This window comes from Harpia harpyja, chromosome 3, assembly GCF_026419915.1.
Source record: "Harpia harpyja isolate bHarHar1 chromosome 3, bHarHar1 primary haplotype, whole genome shotgun sequence".
In the NCBI taxonomy this organism is placed as follows: Eukaryota; Metazoa; Chordata; class Aves; order Accipitriformes; family Accipitridae; genus Harpia; species Harpia harpyja.
The window spans coordinates 66,190,494-66,210,592 of record NC_068942.1 but is presented as its reverse complement, the minus strand read 5'-3'; the positions used below and the strand labels follow the sequence as shown (position 1 = coordinate 66,210,592).

General features: G+C 36.0%; 2 protein-coding genes across 7 annotated transcripts in view; one reads left to right on the top strand and one right to left on the bottom strand.

Annotated features, from left to right (window-relative positions):
* The first annotated feature begins 1,249 nt into the window (after positions 1–1,249).
* Positions 1,250–7,689, top strand: SERPINA10 (serpin family A member 10). 2 transcript variants are annotated; one of them, XM_052783058.1, is made up of 4 exons: positions 1,250–2,023; positions 3,511–3,784; positions 4,501–4,651; positions 7,479–7,689. In XM_052783058.1, the coding sequence occupies exons 1-4, from the start codon at positions 1,315–1,317 to the stop codon at positions 7,668–7,670; spliced, it is 1,326 nt and encodes a 441-aa protein (XP_052639018.1). In that variant the 5' UTR covers positions 1,250–1,314; the 3' UTR covers positions 7,671–7,689. The 2 variants fall into 2 exon arrangements, with proteins under 2 accessions (XP_052639018.1, XP_052639019.1); XM_052783059.1 differs by having other exon boundaries at positions 1,251–2,023; positions 4,504–4,651.
* Positions 7,690–9,396: 1,707 nt separating this feature from the next.
* PPP4R4 (protein phosphatase 4 regulatory subunit 4) overlaps positions 9,397–20,099 on the bottom strand; it is a 71,978-nt gene continuing 61,275 nt past the window's right edge. For 3 of the 5 annotated variants that reach the window (XM_052783054.1, XM_052783055.1, XM_052783056.1), the window contains 6 exons: positions 18,859–18,934; positions 18,367–18,447; positions 17,932–18,025; positions 17,411–17,481; positions 16,508–16,646; positions 9,397–11,327 (listed from right to left, as the gene is read on the bottom strand). In XM_052783054.1, the coding sequence (XP_052639014.1) occupies positions 11,303–11,327; positions 16,508–16,646; positions 17,411–17,481; positions 17,932–18,025; positions 18,367–18,447; positions 18,859–18,934 (486 nt within the window). In that variant the 3' untranslated portion in view covers positions 9,397–11,302. Of the gene's footprint in view, positions 11,328–16,507; positions 16,647–17,410; positions 17,482–17,931; positions 18,026–18,366; positions 18,448–18,858; positions 18,935–20,099 lie in introns of those variants that run through there. The other 2 variants (XR_008234554.1, XR_008234555.1) reach the window with 1 other exon arrangement.

The window sequence follows — 20,099 nt, the reverse complement described above, 5'->3', positions numbered from 1 at the left end:
GCCTGAATCAGGCAACTGTGAAATTCAGCTGAACTCTGAATAAATGACAATCAAATAATACCAGCTTTCCCATATGCCAAAATCACAAATTATACAATGACCGTAATTTGCTGTTACAGATCCTTAAGTTAAAAGGAGTAGTTAATAGTTGCCATGTGTTTTCTAGATTGTTGAATCACTTACTACTTTAATGATGGGCCATATAATACATCTTTTCATCTCATTTATCCATTTGCCTGCCACTGCTATACAAAAGGATTCTGTACAGGCTTGGTGGTTTTGAACATCCTGTTTAATTTACAATGGGAAAAAAAAAATGCATCTCCAAAGATTATGGCCATTCAAAATTTTTCCATAAGGCACAATTCAACACTGCTGTATGGGAGAGAAATTCATATATTGCTTTGAGGGGAAAGATGAATGATAAGCATATTTGCATTTTATACCTAAAAAGTGTGTTTGCATGTGCGAATTTACACAAGCCATGTCTGATGCTAAAGTTTGCCTGAGGCCTTCTGTAAGATGTGTCCAGTTCTCTCCAAACATTTTGTTGGACAGATGAGAGACCCTGTATTAACTTTGCTCAGAAGTCACAACTTGAGTAAAATACTGTATTTTTAAGCACAGAATAACCGTTTCATCCTTGCGCTGTTTGACATTGAAACATGGTATTTTCAGGGAGGAGACAGTACTGACAAACCTGCTTCAGCATTTGCTGGACAGTGAAGTATAAAAGAACAGGGAATCCTATGGCATTCGATCAGGAGAATGTGATCTGAATGGAGTAATAAACAACCTATAGGAGAAGGGTGAAAAATGAAATGATGAAAGGCAAGCATGTCATTTCCACCACATGCTGCCTAGAATTCTTGTGCTTATAGATGACATCAATTTCACAGGAGCGAAAGCTGTGACACAGGTCCAACAAGCCGATTTTTCATCTTTGAGCTGCACATTGTACTTGAAACCTGCGTTTCATTTTGTAAAGGAATTACAAGTTAGCAAGGGAAAATCAGTGAAATACTTCTGACGTGAACCACCAATACCAGAAGATCATGGTATTTCTTCTGGATTCACTTAATGATGTTTGAAACTTCTCTCTTCCACTGATCTAAATTTGACCTTTCAGATAGGAACCAGATCTTAGGTTTAGAGTATATACACTGAAGACGCAGAGAGACCACTTTGCTACATCTCTGACCTCTTGCGTTGTGAATAGAAGAACAAACTAAAAAGTCATTGTGTTGCCTTTTTTTTTTCTTTCTCCATTTTCTTTACTAGAAAAAAAAAAAGAGCTCATTACTGGATGTCAACATGAAAACAGGAATTTACCTACTTCTCTTAAGTGAAATGTGTGTTGAAATCATCAAGGCTGGCATCAAACCTAAAATTCCAAAGAAGGAAAAAGAGAGTAATTTCTTGGAAAGAAATAAAAATGTCAATATTTCTGAAGAGTGGCATTATCGTAAAAATATCTCTAAGCCTATTGAAGACCAAGGTCTTGAAGAGTTCACACTTCACAACTTTACTGAAAAGACTGCAAATTTTGGATTTAACCTCTACAGAAAAATTGCAATGACACATGATAATAATGTAATCATTGCTCCCCTTTCTGTATCAGCTCTCATGACTGCATATATGCTGGCAGCCAAAGGGGAAACACACAGACAAATAGTAAAAGGTCTAGACCTCCATGCTTTGAAGGACAGAGTGGATCGCCATCATTTACCAGCTTTGTTTAAACAACTGAAAGATAACATCACAATGAATGAAGAACTTCTCCTTGTGCAAGGTACTCTTTCTTTTATCCAAAAGGACTTCAGACTCAAGGAGTCTTTCCTCAATTTATCTAAGCAGTACTTTGATATGGAATTCCTGAGAGTGGACTTTCAAAACTTCACACAGGCAAAACGTGTCATAAATCAAAACATAAACAAAAGGACCAAAGGAAAAATTCCAGACCTTTTTGAAGAGCTTGACCGCCATAATAAACTGCTACTTGTGGACTACATTGTCTTTAAAGGTAACTGTTGTTTTTATTTTGCAAAATGATTATTTATTAGAAGAATCAGGACTCTAACTTCAGCTACATTAGCGGAAGTTTAAATTAATTCAGATGTCCTGTTTTCTTTATGTCTCTATGTAGATTTACTTTCTTCTATTAGGTTTATTAAATAGGAAATTATTTTTCATTATAGGGAACCACAATTCTTCTATGCTGTCTTCCACACAACAGTCTCAAAGAGAACAAAAAGCCCTGCATCAAACTATCTCAATCTGTCTCCGAATGATCCTCTTTATGACTAAAGGGGATGTTTAATTTTCATTTACCAATTAAAATGAAAAAGCCTTAATCATTATAGTCTTTTGAATGCTGGATATTGGGCATTAAATCATTGACTGGTTTTACATAGTGCACAAAATCATGAAAACAAAAATAATTTCTCTATTTCAGTCAAGAACCTTTTTCCCCGGAGGAACCAGAGTACCCCATTATATTACCTTATAGGGTGAGGGAAAGAAATAGCTGTGATGGGCAGAGACTGTTCTGTGGAGAGGTCCTCTATTGCCAAATATCTTATGCTCTTTTTCCTGTTGTTGGGGTCCTTCTGACTGCTGGCTTAGAAGATAGATAAAGTGACTCCAAAAGGAGGTCCTGGCAATGACAGGGAGCCATAGCCCACCCTTTACTCTGAAACAGCCATACAGAAGCCAGAGACACCTGGTTAGGTAAAAAGCAAAGACGAAGAGCTAGGGTGACAAAGGGGACAAGAGGAATGCTGTGCGGAGAACTCTCAGTCACAGCCACTACTCCAGTCCAAAGCACTCAGCACATGCCATCCATGGCAACCCCACTAAAATAAATGCACACATGAGAACAAAGAAAATTACCCCTTGGCCATACAGACTCCCTACGGACTAAGCTTATTCTTTCGTATTTACAAAAGTGCAGTTTGTCCAATGCCAAGGTTACCTTCCCTGGCAGAAAATCAGAGAAAAGAGATAAATGGCTGTGGCTATGTTTGAAAGCAACGGTAGAGATCAAAATCATTAGTATAGAAGAGGTCACATACCAGTGGCACCTTACAAGTCAGTGCACTGCTGAATCCCCATCCAAAAGATTGTATAATTAATTTAAAAACAGGACATAGAACAGCTGGTAGAGAATTTCTGAGAAGGCGACGCGTTAATAAAAGACAGATGCTCATACGGCATTCAATAAACAAAATGGGTATCAGTTCTGAACTTGACTGGGAACTAATCAACCTTAGAAAAAGATTTCCCTTCTTTCCCTGCAAATGAAAGGAGTTTGTTTTGTGGATTGCTTCCTTTTCCTGCTGGAAAAAATTTAAAGCATATACACTAAATATACTGCAGTTGTCATCCACTTATCCCAGACGCAACTGACATCCATTTCAACTAGGTACAGAAAATATCCTATACTTTTTTTAAGTTAACTTCTGAACAAGTCTGAATGCACATAATTATTTAATTTCTTTCTTTCATCAGGCAAGTGGGTCTATCCATTTAATTCCGAATTCACAGAAATTGAGACTTTCCACATAAACAAATACAGAAGCGTACAGGTACCCATGATGTTCAAGTCAGATAAAGTTAATTCAACTTTTGATGAGAATTTAAGATGCACTGTGATAAAGCTACCCTACAAAGGGAAAGCCCACATGCTGATTGTCATCCCAGAAAAAGAGGGAGATTACATTTCAATTGAAGACCATTTGACTACAGAGCTTGTGGAATCCTGGCTTGGAAACATGAAAACCAGGTATTGCTTTGACACCCATTGGCCTCAATGTCTTTTATGTCTATTGCAGCAAAGCAACAAAGCACAACAAAGATTAGCTGGTCTTCCTAAGTCTTTTCACATGCTGGTGTCTCTATGGCATTAGGTATCTACAGAGTAGAGGTCCTTTAATGGCCCACCCACAGTCCAAGTGGCATGTGAAGGCTTCTGCTCTGAGGTAACAAGTCTGTGGCTCATCTCAGGAACGTCTGAGAGCATAGTCAATCTAGTCTTTCCAAATTCTTCCTTAGCCCTTCTGTCTCCTTAAATAGAGCACTACCAGGCAAAGTGCACAATAAATCTAGACATGCAGTATATTGATTAAGCCTTTCCTACCAGTGGAAATGCAAAGTAATGGATAAATTTGAATATGAAAATGTAAACCCAAATTTTCCTGTGAAATGTAATTCCTGAAGTGACAATTCTTTTCACTGGTCAATAAATTAGTGTGTCACCCTGGTATCAGAGCACTGTAAGTGCTGGTGGAAGTATTTTATACAGAGAAGGAAATTATTTCTAGCACCTTTGGCCATCAACAGGTCTGAGATGATATTCTGCTAACCTAAATTCCAGCAGAGACTCTTTAGTTTTTGCCCCTTCTTTTTCTATGTAAAGCTTAATTCCTGAGTAGAGTGCATTTCAGCAGTCAAGTGGTCTACTATACAGTCTAAGTTTGCATTGAACTTTTTTTTTTCAAGCAGAAAAGTGGATATTTCATTTCCAAAGTTCAAACTAGAGCAAAAATACAAAATGAAGAAATTGCTTCATGCTCTTGGAATTAAAAATCTCTTTACACGTACAGCAGATCTTAGTCATCTCACAGATCAAGGATATGTAGCAGTTTCACAGGTAAGCCTTCTAAAATTATTTCCTATTTGGATTATAATAGCATATAAATGGCCCGGCCAAGAGACTATGTCATATACACTTATAGGGACACTAATAGGAAAGGACCTCATATGCCATGTATATGCAATCTGCACACCTTAATCAGTAGGGATCCCACTTCAAGTATGAGGTGTGTAGAAATAAGGGGCGATTACATTTCATATGTGCTCAACACCTTCCAAAGCTCACCCACCACAGGAGGAAAGCTCTGCCTCAAGAATATGGTTGGCAGGGAAGGAGCACAATGAAACAAAAACTGTGAACAAGAAAGACATTGTAAATGACAGTCAAATGGCAAAAGCCAGAGCAAGGAAGGAAACCCAAAGAGGGAACCCCTCATACGCAGTCCAGAGACAGGTATTTTTCTTAACAAATAAGGAACTTTAGAAAGCTCAAATAATAAAATCTCAAAAATGTAACAGTGAGAAAGAGAAGCTGAAGCAGTCCTGCCTCTCCTGCTGCATACCTTGGCAGAGAAAAAACAGAATCTCACAGCAAACCATCAGCACAACACAGTTGTATTCCAACCCATACAGATGCTCCACTTCATATGCTGAAACTTTGAAAGATCACTTAAACAGGCAAAAGCAAGGGTGGTGAATGGCCAAGAAGGGAGGAACACAGCCCCATGGAAAAAGAGGAGGAGAGGATAACTCAGTACCACTATTTAAGAGAGCAAAAATTAATTTCAGAAGACTGACAGAAAACAGAGGCAGAATGAGAAGCAGAAAAGAATGGAAGAGAAAGGACTTTACAGTCACACCAATATCAGGAAGGAACAGGTCTATGTGACCAGAGATGTCCCATTAAGAAGAAACAGCTAGTCTATACAAAAGACAATTTGCTGGTGATAGAAAGTTAAGAGGTACAGTCAAAGAAAGAAGATAAAAGACATACCACAAAGAGAAACTGGTGACCTCAAGGACTGGACTGTGTGGAACAAGATGAAATGCAATTAATGATGAATGCAAATTCATACATTAAAGTAACAAAATTTCTGCAACTAGCTGGATTTATAAACAGTTGAGGAAAACAAGGCTCAAATGAGATCAATCTGACACAGGATTTAAAAACACAGCTTTATAAACCTATGTACAGAATTTATATAATGCAACTGCTTGTGACTGTACAGGGTTCTATAGCATTGATGAACTAGGACCATAACTCCAGGAGAGACTCCACAGAATCACAGAATGGTTGAGGTTGGAAGAGACCTCTGGAGGTCATCTGGTCCAACCCCCCCTGCTCAAGCAGGGTCACCTAGAGCTGGATGCTGAGGACCATGTCCAGACAGCTTTTGAGTATCCCCAAGGAGGAAGAATCCACAACTTCTCTGGGCAACCTGTGCCAGTGCTCAGTCACCCTCACAGTAAAAAAGTGTTTCCTAATGTTCAGAGGGAACCTCCTGTGTTTCAGTCTGTGCCCACTGCCTCTGGTCCTGTCACTGGGCACCACTGAAAAGAGCCTGGCTCCATCTTCTTTGCACCCTCCCTTCTGGTATTTGTACCCTATCAGAAAGAATCCTTCTAAGCTACTGGTGCTGCTGTTACAAGTCTCCCTACACCAAATCCTTACAGAACAGAAGCCTTTGTTATTTGCCAAAACTGTTAATAGGTGGTATGATAAAAACTTCTATACAAGTTCCAAAAACTCTAAGCCCTGAACTACAGTTTTCCAAAATTGTGCTGGCTTAACAAAATAACCTTTCTGGGAAAACGTAACATACTAAGAATAAATATTTAACAGATAAAATTGCAGTGATTTTCAGTTTGGTATAAACTATTTCACTTTTGGGAAGTACAATGGCAACCTGCAGCACTTTTCTCCCTTCCTCTTGATCATATAACTATTCCATGCTGATTCTCAGCAGTTAACTCTGTTGTGTTATCATGAAAAAATCACCCTTGAATAGTGGCTGCTAACTGATATTAGAAGCAATATGTGCATCAGCTATAAAGTGCCAGAGGAGCATCCTGTCCCTGTGAATCATGATAGCTAGCTTCGTTATTTAAGAATATTTAGCAGAGCGCTCAACACTGCTGAAGTCCTTCAACTGTCTTCACATAAATCATTCCTAGAATTAGGAGTCTGGGAATGCACTACCTGACTAGGCAGTTTACCAATACAGACCCAAATACAGGGGAAGTACTGAGAGGTAAGTGCAGGCTGAAAGAACAAAACCAGAACAGAACCAGATCCTGCCAGGCTGCAATTTCCGTGGGAAGGGAAGGTCCTCAGCCCAACCCAGGATTGTACCTCATAGCTGTGCATATTTACTCTGTGCTACCAAACGTACAGATTAGAAATATATAAGAAAAAAGCCAAGACCGGTACATTTGCCTAAGCTCTCACAAAATCAGCTGTGAATGTCATATCCAGCCAGTGAGTGTTCGTGACTGATGAAAACACACCTTCCACTTTTGAGAAACTCTCCCTTGTGCAATCAGGTGTCAAAGAGGAGCACTACACAAATGCAATGGTTGCTTCATGCTACCAGTTGCAAGAACAAAATCTCCCAGTGAAATCTAAATGTGGAAAAGCACAACACCACCTGAACTAGCATCCACACTGTAAGTATCATGGTCGCAGTGGCTGTACTAACTCTTCTGCTGCTGAAGCAGACAGCATACGGGTCTACAAGTCTAATACACAGAGCTAGATTGCACAGACCTACTCATTTTAACCCTTAATAGAAGCCTACTTCAACTGAATGCCTTGCGCTTTGAAAAACCTTCTTCACATTAATATTTATTTCTGTCACATATTTTATTTCTACATTGCATTTCAGGTTGTCCAAAAGGCAGTAATTGAAGTGGATGAAGAAGGAACTGAGGCCACAGCAGCTACTGGGTCAGAAATAACTGCATTCACAGTGCCTCCTGTCATCAAAGTGGACCGACCGTTCCTTTTTATGATTTTTGAAGAAACTTTTAAAACATTACTCTTCATTGGCAGGGTGGTTGATCCAACAGAAATGTGAATAAAGGTATCAGTTTCTATTCTGGGGTATGTAAGAGTCTTTATTTCTATTTTATTAATTTACATTAGAATAAAAAGACAGTGAAATATGAAAGTATGAAAACCTGTTTTATCTCTCCAGCTAGCAGTAGGTCATTCTAGTAATACTTTATTAATGCCTAAGTAACAAGCTAAATTCACTAAAGCACAAAGTGACAAAAATGTGTCTTGTAAAACATAGCATGCAAATTAAAAAAAAAACAACACAGAACTGAACTTTCAAAATTCAGCATTTTAGTGATAAGTCTGAGTGAAAACCAGAGATTCATATGCCAAAATATTAAGGAATTTCATTCCCAAACACTGCAGCTTGATATTCCTCAATGTTATCTTCTGTTGCAATGAGACTTAAGAGCCTACTGACCTCAATGTTAGCAGAATTTTGCCACTTGTAAAAACAGAAGCAGGATCAAGCCCTAAAAGAGAATTTACAGCCTTTGTCTAGAGATCTTTATTTTATTACTGTAGAAATGCACTGAGTCTATCGTGAAGTCTGCATCATCTGGTGTGACCTCTTTCAAAGTATTTATTCAGATTATCAAATCACCTCCTCCTCTCAGCGTACATGATATGCCTGCTTTTAAAATATTCCTTCTATTAAAGACAAAATAATTCTGCAAAGTAACTCAGGTATTCTGAACCTGAAAAATCTGAATCTGTACTACTTCATAACATCAAGCTGGGCCTTTCCTAAACCCAGAATTTCTGCATGCATTATCATCTAGATATCAGGGTGAACTACGTAACAGGACTCTATGCCTGAAGTAAGAAAGACTTTGGTAGGAAAAAACCATACCTCCATAAAAGTGGAATAAATCTATTCACAGAGTTGATCTAAAATCCAGAAGGTATTGCCAAAATGTTTCAGAAAAATATTTCCGTGATCTAAATACAATTCACTTTATTCAAGTAGTGCAGCGATTCCAACAGAACAGCAAGATCTTGAACATTTAGTAAATTTCAGTCAGCAGCAGTCCTATACATAAAGTATCAAACAACGCAAAAAAGGTACTTCTAGCTATCTATAACTAACAGATCTAAGCATTACTCTACTTGCTCATGCAGCCTTCATAAAATAGCTGCCCAAAAGGGGGCAGAAGAGTTTTCAAAATGATTTGGCATGGAAGCTTTAAAGGTATCTATCAGTAAATGCACACAGACAGATGCATCCACAAGAGAAGACACAAAAGGTACCTTACAGGGTACAGGCTGGTAAACATCTCTAAAAAAACACTTCAGTTACCATTAGATGTCTACCCACAGCAACACAGATACTGGTGTAAGCCACTAACAAAAGGATTTAGCAGGCAGACTCTGGTATCTGACTAGACTACAAAGATGCATCTAACCTAACTCCACATTGCAGTATGAATGTACCCAGAAAGAAAGAGAATCACTCCTTCCTGCCTCCGAATGATTAATAGGAGGAATGTTGCTATAGAGAATGACCCAATTATCACTGTACAGTTGACCTCCAGCTGTTATTCTGAATTGCAGGTAGAAACAATGCTACAAAGGGTTCAAAAGTATTGGTGCTGTCCAACAGAAGTAACCCAAGGAGTAAGCACCCCCACAAAAGATTGCTGGGTTGAAGGTCTGTAGTGTGAAGGACTGATGAAAGTATACACGAGACACCAGGAATACTGAACAAGGAAGATGTGCAGACCAGAAAATGTCTAAACAGAGCATTTAAAGATTACATAGCAGGAATTTAATACATAGTAGAGTTATTGAGCGGAGCACGTGTTATCAGCATTAAATAAATTAATCAGTTAAAAAAGACAGACAAATGACAGCCAATAAGAAACAAATGACAGACTGTATACAGAACTCATTACATGCTTATTAAGGGGAGAAATAGCTTGGATTCAAATTTCTGAACTTACTGGTTTTTCTGGATTGCTCTAGTAAAGTTATCTGAGGGTCAAACACAGTTTTGAGTTCTGTTCTGCAGCTGGGTACTGCTGATCTGAGTTTGGTCCCTGGCAGAAGTCAGACTGAGAACAGTGAGAAGTCTCCTGTGGCCCATGGGTGAGCAGCTGTAGCTGGCGCGTTGAGTTAGTTGTCCCTGGGGAACTGGGAGTATCTGCTTTCACTAATGAGACAAAAGCAGAACCTAGGAGGAGCCAGCATAGGTCATCTGTATATCTGCATCAATATTGCATGTTAAACATCACATTACTTGAAGAAGCTTTTAAAGAAATCTGTGATTTACAAGGTCCTACACTAGGCTGCAGAACAAACTGAAAACCTGAGTGTTTCCACAGAATCCAAACGATGTCTGTGACTAAAGACAGAGAACACACCTGAATCCAACTGCAGTGTAAGCAGCTTAGGAATTCAGACAGTAGAACACTGCTAAATCCAAGACACATTTTGTACTTCACACATGACAGCACACATCTAGCATTATAACTATTTAAAATAAATACCTTCTATAGGTAAATGCTTTTATTTATTTTAATTATAAAAGATGCCCTGAGAATTATTTTTTTTCAAGAACATGCACGTACAGCACTGTCCTAGGTTTTATTTTGAGTAAATCATCATTCATATTTTTACATTATAAAAAGTAACCACACACGCATATGCATTCACAGATCAGATCATCTTTATCATACACCAATAAATTTTAAAAACCACATGTTTCTGATACCAACATACTTATGCTGCTTCCATTTTGAAATAGAGAAGCTGACAATAGCTTCATAGGCTCTCTCTCAAGTATTGGCATAAATAGAACTTTTTAAAATAGAATTGCATGTTTTTCCACAGACAAATTTTGATACAAACATTAGCATTAATACAAACAAATGCAGATGACATCACTGAAGCATGATAGCTTGCAATAGCAGCTGATTAAAAACTAGATTCATCATTATAAATTATTCAAGTGAAAATACAATCTGAAATACTAAAAATTAAAACAAGTATTTATACAACGAAACTTATGAAATAAAACTTTTTTTTTTTACAGCATCTGGAGACACCTGCTTTTAGATTGCTTTGAAACTTACACAGGATTTTTATGAACTTTACTTAGTACTTGTAAAAACATTACCTCCAAATTCACAGCACAATGCTACTGAAGTTTACGTTTTTTTATAGACTGATCAATGATTCTGGACTTTGGTCTTAAATTAGGTTTGAAGGTTCTTTAAAATGTGGGATTACTTTTTCATATTCAGAACAATTCCTTCTATTTCTTGCATAAAACATGGGTGTTAAGAATTGCTAAAATTGTAAATAAGCCAATTAAGTAATGGATATGTGCATTCTAAATCCAAGAATTTGAACTACAAAGGCATAATTGAAGAAAACAAAATCCCCTCTTTCGCTGCAGCAGTTAAGAGCACATAGCTGAAGTTGTATTTCATAACATTTCACTACAATGTTAGAATTCTGCAACCATTATGTCACTTATTGGAACATATTTTACAGATTGGGATTTTATTTAAAAGATAAAAAGTTTTAACATTGCAAGATGCATTTTATTCACTCCAGGCATTAGAGTCCCATCTGCTGCTCCCACCTTATCACACCAGAATGTTGCTTCCACCAGTCTCTGATTCCCTTCTTTTTCTGTCAGAAGCTCTAAGAGTTTGATTTTCTGTTTTTTCTTCATACAAAAGAAGAAACACACATAATATGTTGTTGCTATATTATTAAATAACATAACATAATAAATTGCTATTGCGTACAACATTTTAATATAATTCTTAGCTGACGTATTTTAAAACTTACTAGCGGCTCTACTGCACCCACTGAAAAAGCCAAAAGGACACATTCTGAGGGCATTCTTCACAGGAAGGGTGTATTACTCCATTAAGTTTTCTACAGAAGGTCACGTAAAGATCCCTCTAAGTGAGATGGTTAAGGTAGTACAAGCAGTCTACTCATGGCTACAAATAATGCCAGAGGTCTTCAGCTTAACCCATGATAAAATCTGGGGAAAGTGGAGATGGGGAAGGGGAGAAGCTAAGAGCTCTTTATGGTGTTATTTCTAGGTCTTCTGTTGATCATGTCACTTGGGCAATTTCTGCACTTTTAATAGCCTTAATTTTTTAATCTTTAAACATACTGTTCTTCAACTTTGCAGAGTTGTAGCTATGTCAGTTAACAACTGTTTGTAACGGTCGGAGATCTTTGGAAGAACAGGGCTTAACTTTTAGAACTCTGTGGAAATATCTGCATCAACATTTTACAATATCATTTACAAACAAAGCAAGATATTGTTCTGTTTTACCCTTTTAAAATTGCTGATGAAACCTTTCATGATCATACACCAGTGTTAGGACACCTACTAGCTTCGTCTTAGAAATACCACCTAAATCACATGCCAGTCCCACTGGACCTCAGAACTCTCACCAGAGTAAACGGTAGAGGAAAACATGATTAGAAGCTGTAAGTAACCAACTCAAAGTGTAGTAGATCAGTGGCAGAACTACTTCATCTTGTGCTCAACTTCCTAAGCAATTTTATGACTGGATGAAAGATACTACTTTAAGATACTTATGTACGTAATTGTTACAACATGGTCACACACCAATGTGGATGTCTTAAAGGTCAGTTGCGGACATCTTAATAATAATTTGATATCAGTATTTTATAAGAAATTGATTTCTATGCAACAATAAATCTACTCCCACTTTTTACAGGATGGAAAACCTGTACCCCTCATTCTTGAAGTAGGTTTTAATTGAAAGTGAAATAAAATCAGGCACTATCTCTCTGTCTATAGGCAAGATGCAAAATTCTTAAATGCTGTCCATAAAGCTGGATATTTTTATTGATGAATCTATAAAATTCTGGAACATAGTTTTAACCAATTGTGTATTGAAATCAGTCACATTACAGTAAAGTAAACTCAAGCAAAACAGCAATTCTCATCCTAAAAGAAAATAACAATCTTATAAAAATGAAAACATTTAAAAGAAGATAATAAAACTACATAGCATAATAATACAAGATGGGACTATTTGATGGAACGCAATGTTTATGAATCATGTCAATTTCTGCACTAGGATGATTCATGATCTAACTGGCAACTCTTCAACAGTAAGTCAGAAAAGCACGTTTGCTCTGCAAATTGACTTAAGTAAGGTCTCTTGTGGGATGAAATACTCAACCAGTGCTCTTTGTGATTCCTTCCTATTCCATAAGGTGCTTAAAGCAGGTATTAATCTCTTTTGTGATTCCATTGAGTTATATGGGTGCATCTTTAGCATAATTCTTGCATTTTCTATTGCCTGAGTATTACCTAAGTTCTAGCAAATGACACCGAAGCTAAAGGTCATTTTCTTGTCACCTGCTTGTGAGCACTGGATCAGGATTTACTGAGATATTTTTTTCTTGAATCTACATTCTTTTCAAAAAGAAAGAATATTTTAATTGGCACACACATCTCTGAAATGGGACAAACGAAATGTTTGAACTCATGAGTATGGTAAGTGAAGACCTCAGTTCTCCACCAAGGTAACTTTGGGTTTTTGAAAAATTCCTGTAACAACATGAATATATGAAATCAGAAATTCTTCACCCCTGCAAACTGCGCTATATTGTCAAAAGTGAACATGTCAATATTCAGTAGAGCAGTTTTATGGAAAAGACTACACTTAAGCAATTAAATAATATTTTGTCCAAACATACATCACTTTGAACTAAGAATCATTAATTACATCGGTTTATATTTTAATAATTAAACAACATATTACTGCCCAATCTTCCATTCTTCAAAAACACACATAATTACTTAGGAAAAGAAACATATTAGAAGTTACCTTATTCATGTTGCAAAGTCAATAAACTAAAAGTCAGGACTTGCCAGAACTAAGATTGTCAGTGCAATGTTTAACCAGCACATGTGTAAATTTACATGATGATGTAGTCTAAATATATACTCAATTATTATTTTCTCACAAGTTTTCTGCTTTAGTGTGTCCACAGATGGTGACGCTCATTCATGAGCATCTATTCAGTTGCACCCCTCATTGTACAATTTTCAAATTCTTCTCTCAGTAAGAGATATTTCCATCAACAACTTATATATTTGGGTATCAATTTATTCTGTCATTCAGCTTAGAAAATAATGTTTCCTTGAAACTAACTTTTTTTTTGTATTTTAGTATGTGTATATTTAGCACCGGGATTGACTTTCTGAACAAAAGAAAGATAAAAGAGGTACACCTAAACATATCTGTGGCCAACAAGGTTATGCAGATGAACACGTTTACCATCAACCATTCCTGTACCTGTATCTCTTAATATCTCCTTATAGGGCTGCTCCATTTTCTTATGAAAACAATTAAGTATTGGGCCAGATTACAAAACAGAAATTGAATCTACAGTGCAGCAGACATTATACCAACGTAGAACATTAAAACTCTTATTCAGAACTAAAGGTAGATCATCCTAAGCCTGCTCTTCTTTCTCCAAAAATGTTTCTCTTCCCCTAATATATCCTCTTGGCTTCTGACACTATGCAGTTTAGGGACTTTCTGAACCACGGAGAGCATCCAGATCATTGTGTTTGATCAGGTACCTACTTTCAAATAGTGTGTTGTTAAGGTATTCACTTGGGAATGGTACACTGAGACTTGAAGCTGAGTCTTTTACATTCCACTTTCCTGCCTGAAGACAAAAGGTACAAACTGCTCTGTGTGAGTCTTTTTCTGTCCCTTTGTATTCAAACAAAAGATATCAGTTTTATTTTAAGTGACAGATACAAAAATGTTTGAAAATTGGAAAAGTTTTATGTGATATAAAAAATATGTCTAACTAATCTTTGCATCTAACTGTTTCATGAATATTAATCCATTTATTTTTCCCAAATCCTTGTGAGACAGATGAGTAATTGGAATTTCTACAATGGTTGCTAAAAAAAATTTACAACATTTGAACTAGGTTTCTGGTTTTAAAGAGAGGGAACAGAGGTACACAGTGATCAGGGCAAAAGCACATGGCTTTTGAGTACACCTAATTTTTGAAAGTATTTAGCACTGTATGTTGTTTTATATACTCAAGATGTCCCATTTACTTTATAGATAGCTGAAAATGTCAGCATGTCTACTAATCTAACCGTTGAGTTCGAAATCATGCACTTTGAAATAAGTGACCACCTAATGATCACCTATAAAAAGTCTGAGGTAAGTACTGTGGGTAATATTTAAGAAAAGGCATTAGACTCTGGCAAAGACAGGGACAGAGTGCAATTTGACTTGGCACCTTAAGGTACTTCTGCTGTGAGACCACTGACTCAACACAAAGAGTCCACCTTCATTCACTACGTATCTTCCAACCTTTTCTACAAAGAAAATGCATTCTTAAAAACAGTAAGTCACTACGCAAGCTTGATTTAATTCCAGAACAAATTTACCTTGTACAGTGAAGGTGGTAAAATTCCACCAGAAAAAATCCCATGTGATCACACAGCAAGAGACTATATCATAACATAATATATATGAGTAGCTGAATGCAAGCTGCTCAGAGAACTTCTTTTTATATTTGTTAAACTTTTGAGTGTTTTCTTTAGGAATATTAACTTAATCTGTGAGTAAAGTTGGGGGGGGTGTTTTGGTTTTTGTTTTGGTTTTTTTTTCAGGAACCTGAAAATACTGAAGTGGAAAAATATGAGTTTATACAGATACTTAATTCACCAGAAAGGACCACTCAAGAGATATCACTATCGCTATTGTTTCCTCTTTATACCTGGCAAACCAGTGTAAGGTGTTTTGTCTTTCCTGTCTGGTGCAAGCTGCATATCTCAGCTCCATTATCTTTGACCAGCAAGTCATAGCCTCACATTCTGGACTCTCCTTGCATTTTTGGTCTTTCATAATCTCTTCAGACTTCCAAGGCCCAGCTTGCATTTCCCCATACTTTTCAGCTTCTAGTTCTAGTTTCTATTACACTTAAGTCTACTTTCCCAAACAACCTCCCTTTCCTGCTATAGCTGGCTCCTTTCCTTTCTGCGTTCTGCCTTGGCTAAGAAAGCAAATCTCCGATAGCAAAGAAAAATCTGTTTGAGCACCTAAAATTACAGCTAGTCCAACGATAGTAATTTAGAACTACAACTTACAGTGTAAGAGGAATCTGCAGGGAATTAGCTGCTAGAGTGTATAAGGATTTGACTGAGTAAGTACACATCACAGTGATTTTCTAAAACTATTACACTTTTATCACAGGAGCAAACAAATTCATCTTTGATTTTGTTCTTGCAAAATGCTGAACAGTTTAGGCTGATATTTAAAGAAAACCAGTCTGAGGGAGATACCTAGCATTGAATTTTTTTTATCTAAATGGTTAAGGTAAAGCAAAGAAGGCAGCCTTAATAACAAGTAGCAGTACCAGTTCATCATGACTGTCAGAATTCATCATGAAATTGTTACGTAATAATAAATAAACATATAGAAGCACATAAAAAGAAGGAAAAGGAAAAATTAAATCATCTAATAATACATACATTCTACTTCTCCAACCACAGGCAGCTACATCACTGTGACTGTAGTTACTACGTATGAAATGCACTAACCTTCACTTTGTCCCATTCCACCCTCCCCATAATGTACCAGCTGAATGCAAACATGTGCAGGAGAAACAATGTGAAAGACTAATTAAAAGGGAATGCAATCTTAAAAACATTTATAATTGCAGACATCACATTTCTACTGTGCTATTTTAGTATTTAAAAATCTGGGTGCAGAAGTATCGTAAATATAGGCTTAATTTGACATAGCTCTTTTGAGTTCCCTGTGAAAATGTTACCCATAAGCTTGATTTAACCTCTTGTCAACCACTTACATGCTCATCTTTCGGGACTGACTCTCCTTATTTCCATTGTTCTTTTGGTCAGCTGAGTTAAATAAGTTGCGAGAAGAACAACTGGAAGGGAAGGCAACATTCCCACTATTACCAGTAGAATGAGTCCGGAATGAATCATCTGAAACAAAGAGTTGCAGTTTAGACAAAGAACTTTGTCTGAAAAAAAAGACACAGAGAGTAAACAGAATGACCTGTTTTTTCTGTGGCAATAGTTGCATATTTCCTATGGCAATAATCCAAAAGTTTAACTTTCTGTAAGGGAATGGTTTCAATTTAACATTTCTTCAAATATTTTTATGAAAAAATGCTAAATAAAGATAATTAGAAGACACATTTTGGAAGAGAAGATTAATACATTTAATATATGAAAATAGTGGGATTTAACTGGCCAATCTTTAGCTGCTTAAAATTTAGCTATTTCATCTAAGCTAAGTGTCTAGTGTGTATTGGTAGTGAATGGAAAAAGACAGGTTCCTCTAGGAAGCGGTTCATCTCATTCTAATCTTTAATCATCCAAACTCTTCCAACAGCAGTTTCTCTCCCTTATTTCAGTAGAATTTACACATATCATCCCTTTCCTCACATAAAATGGGTGGAGGCACATTGCAGAACCAACCTTTTTATGACATCCAAAATGCCAATCAAGAAATGCCAAACTCATTTTACTTTTACTACTTTTAAATGTAACTTTAAATGAACTTATAACAAAAAAAAATCTGAAAAATACACTAACTAGACTAGCACTTATGTGCTCAAATGTATTGGATTTCTATTATTCTGTGTTCTTTAGAAGAATTATATCTTACAGTAAGCCTGTTTAATGAGGCTCACATATTCAGCACACCCACAAAAAACTAACGTAAAATATAACAACGTACTTACCACTAAAGGATAACATACAACTCTTTCCCATTCCTGATACTGAAGATGTATATCCTGTAGCAGAGCTTTTACTTAAAAAACAAACAAAACAAAACCAAATTGCTTGTTACAGAAAAGTGTTCTTCTCAATTGTGTCATCCTGCTGTTTAATAATATTGGAGGCTATTTCTGAGTTTATATGAAAAAATCAAATGAGAAAGTTATGCTGAAATTTCTTTAAGAAATGTACAAATTTAGGTTTAGCAGTTCATATTGAAAAATATTTTTAATATATGATAAAAGGTGACATATATTAACTTAAATGAATTAATAACAATTTGTAGGCCTCAGCATGCCTTAAAATGGTGTTTCTTCCCTCAGTTCAAAACCGCATACCCTAATCAAACAGAAAGCTGAAAATTTAAGCCACAATTCAGTGAGCACATCACTACTTTCATAGATTCATGTGCATATAATTTCATAACAGTTGTCTATTAGGTAACAGTTGCCTATGAGGTAAGCAATGAAGATAATAAAGATACTTAGGACACTTGTCTATGTTGCTGTATTTTGGATGTAGTGCTTGAGTACTGAAAGACTGGCTTCGAACCAACTTGGATTTTTTGTCTTCTTTGCCTAAAATTATAAGTAGCAAAAATTTTTAACATGGATATCATTGCATTTCCTCAGTAATTAAGAACACTTTTTAATATAATTTTCTGTCAACATAAGCTAGCTGAAGGAACTGATTTAAATACTTCAATAACAATAAATAAACCTTATGTAACCTATTTATATACTAAAGAATCAAATAAAACTAAAACCCATAGAAAACACATTCCGTTCTAGGAGCGGAATCTTTTCCTATGTGCAGTAGGTGAAACTTTGGCCCACAAATGCCAACAGCACTTTTGCTGGGTTTTAACCTTCTGATGTGAGATCAAAGCATTCTAGAAGAGTTTTTAAAGAGTTCTTACCTGCTGATGTACTAGAAGAGCTTCCAGGAACAGAGAGAGTGATACTTTTTGCCAACACTGATGATGTTTTACTGTCTCTACCTAAAAAAAAGTCCAGTATAAATACCTCTCTCTTAAAGCTTAACTTTAAATAAAGAAAGAGCACATAACATATCACAGTCCTGAGGTAAACAGTAATAATATCTAATCCAGTGCTACTAACACTTCAGAAATACCACAGACAAGTACTTACATTACATCCTGAAATGAAAAATACCAGAGAACTAAAACTCTCATGTATTTTATTCATAAAGCCAAAAGTCTTCCTTCTAATAGAATGAGGCCAGTTTTCATAAATATCTTTAGAAATATACAGAAAAAAAAGTTTTATTGCCACTTTCTAAAACTCTGCCATTTACTGTATAAAGTGTCTCTTTTCTGGTCCTTTCTATTCTACCTTTGTAGAAGAGTAATGCATGCACAAACAATATGTAAACAAACAAACAAACTTACGCTTCTTTTCAAACATTTTATCATTAATATTTGTAGATCTTCCTTCATTTTGCTGCTTCTCTTTTTCTAACTGTTCCTAAAAAAATGAATAATTTTCTTAGGTATTACTCAGAAAAAAAAAATAAATTGTGTTTCAACTATGGATTGCTTCCAAATCACCAAAATGAGTTAATTTCTACTCTCTCCTATTATTACTACAATGCCTAGTGAATATCCAGAGAATCAATTAAATAGTACAGAATGAAATCAGAGTACATATCCTATATAAAAATCACACCAAAAAATATTGACTTTAATTATGAAGGAATCTCAGAATTGATGTTCACATTTATAACTTATTATTAAAATTATGCCTGGCTTTTTTTTTTTTTTTTAATTAAAAAGATACAGAAATTGGCAGCCTGCAATGTGAAACTTTTGTGCTACACAGATACTCTGATAATAAAACTGGCAATATTTTAAATTCAAATATACAATTCAATGAAAATGTTTTTGAGAGCACATCCACAGACAGAAGACAGTGTTAACACAGCTACATCAATAATTTCAAAAGCCAATACTTGCTTCAGGATTCTTGGTGAATAGATATCACTCCAATTTGAAAAAGCTATATAATATTAGCTTATTTTCTGTACTATGTTCATAATAAAAAGTGCCAAGTGAATCATAACTGTTCTACTCTGTTTCTTCATTTCACTCTAATTACTACCCAAGTTTAAAAAAAAAAAAAAAGAGGTAATTAATTCAGGTCAAGGTTGCTGGAATATAGTTTCTACTAAGTCAATTACTAAAATTAAGGAAACTTATTAACATATGCAGTATTAAAATCTGTAGCAGTCAGAAACATTTAACTGGGGTCGATGACTCTTCATCTATTTGAGACTGCAACTTGTCACAATTTATTGTGTACATCTCCACGTCCTCAAAAGCACGCCTCTCAAAGACAATTCTTAATGAGAACTTTGTGCTACAAAAGGTATGCCCATATCAATGGGATATATCATAAAAATACAGGTGGTCTTCTGAAGTCTAGCTGTAGAAACAGGGTAAAAATTAATGTTATCATACAACACACGATAACGGAGCGCACTGGAGGCTATTTTACCACAGCCCCAAATGCTTTCACTATAAAAACATGAATTGTATCTACCTAAAAGCTCCTAAAGCTAAGTTCAAGTCTTTGAATGCGTGCATGCAGATCCTGAGAACAAAGCTTGAACCTTCGGCTCGAGCTAATGGGA

Bases quoted from the DNA above. Each gene is read 5' to 3' on its own strand.
- SERPINA10 (XM_052783058.1), top strand. From the start codon at position 1,315: ATGAAAACAGGAATTTACCTACTTCTCTTAAGTGAAATGTGTGTTGAA. The intron at 2,024-3,510 runs GTAACTGTTGTT...TTCTTTCATCAG, and splicing joins GGACTACATTGTCTTTAAAG to GCAAGTGGGTCTATCCATTT. The intron at 4,652-7,478 runs GTAAGCCTTCTA...ATTGCATTTCAG, and splicing joins GATATGTAGCAGTTTCACAG to GTTGTCCAAAAGGCAGTAAT.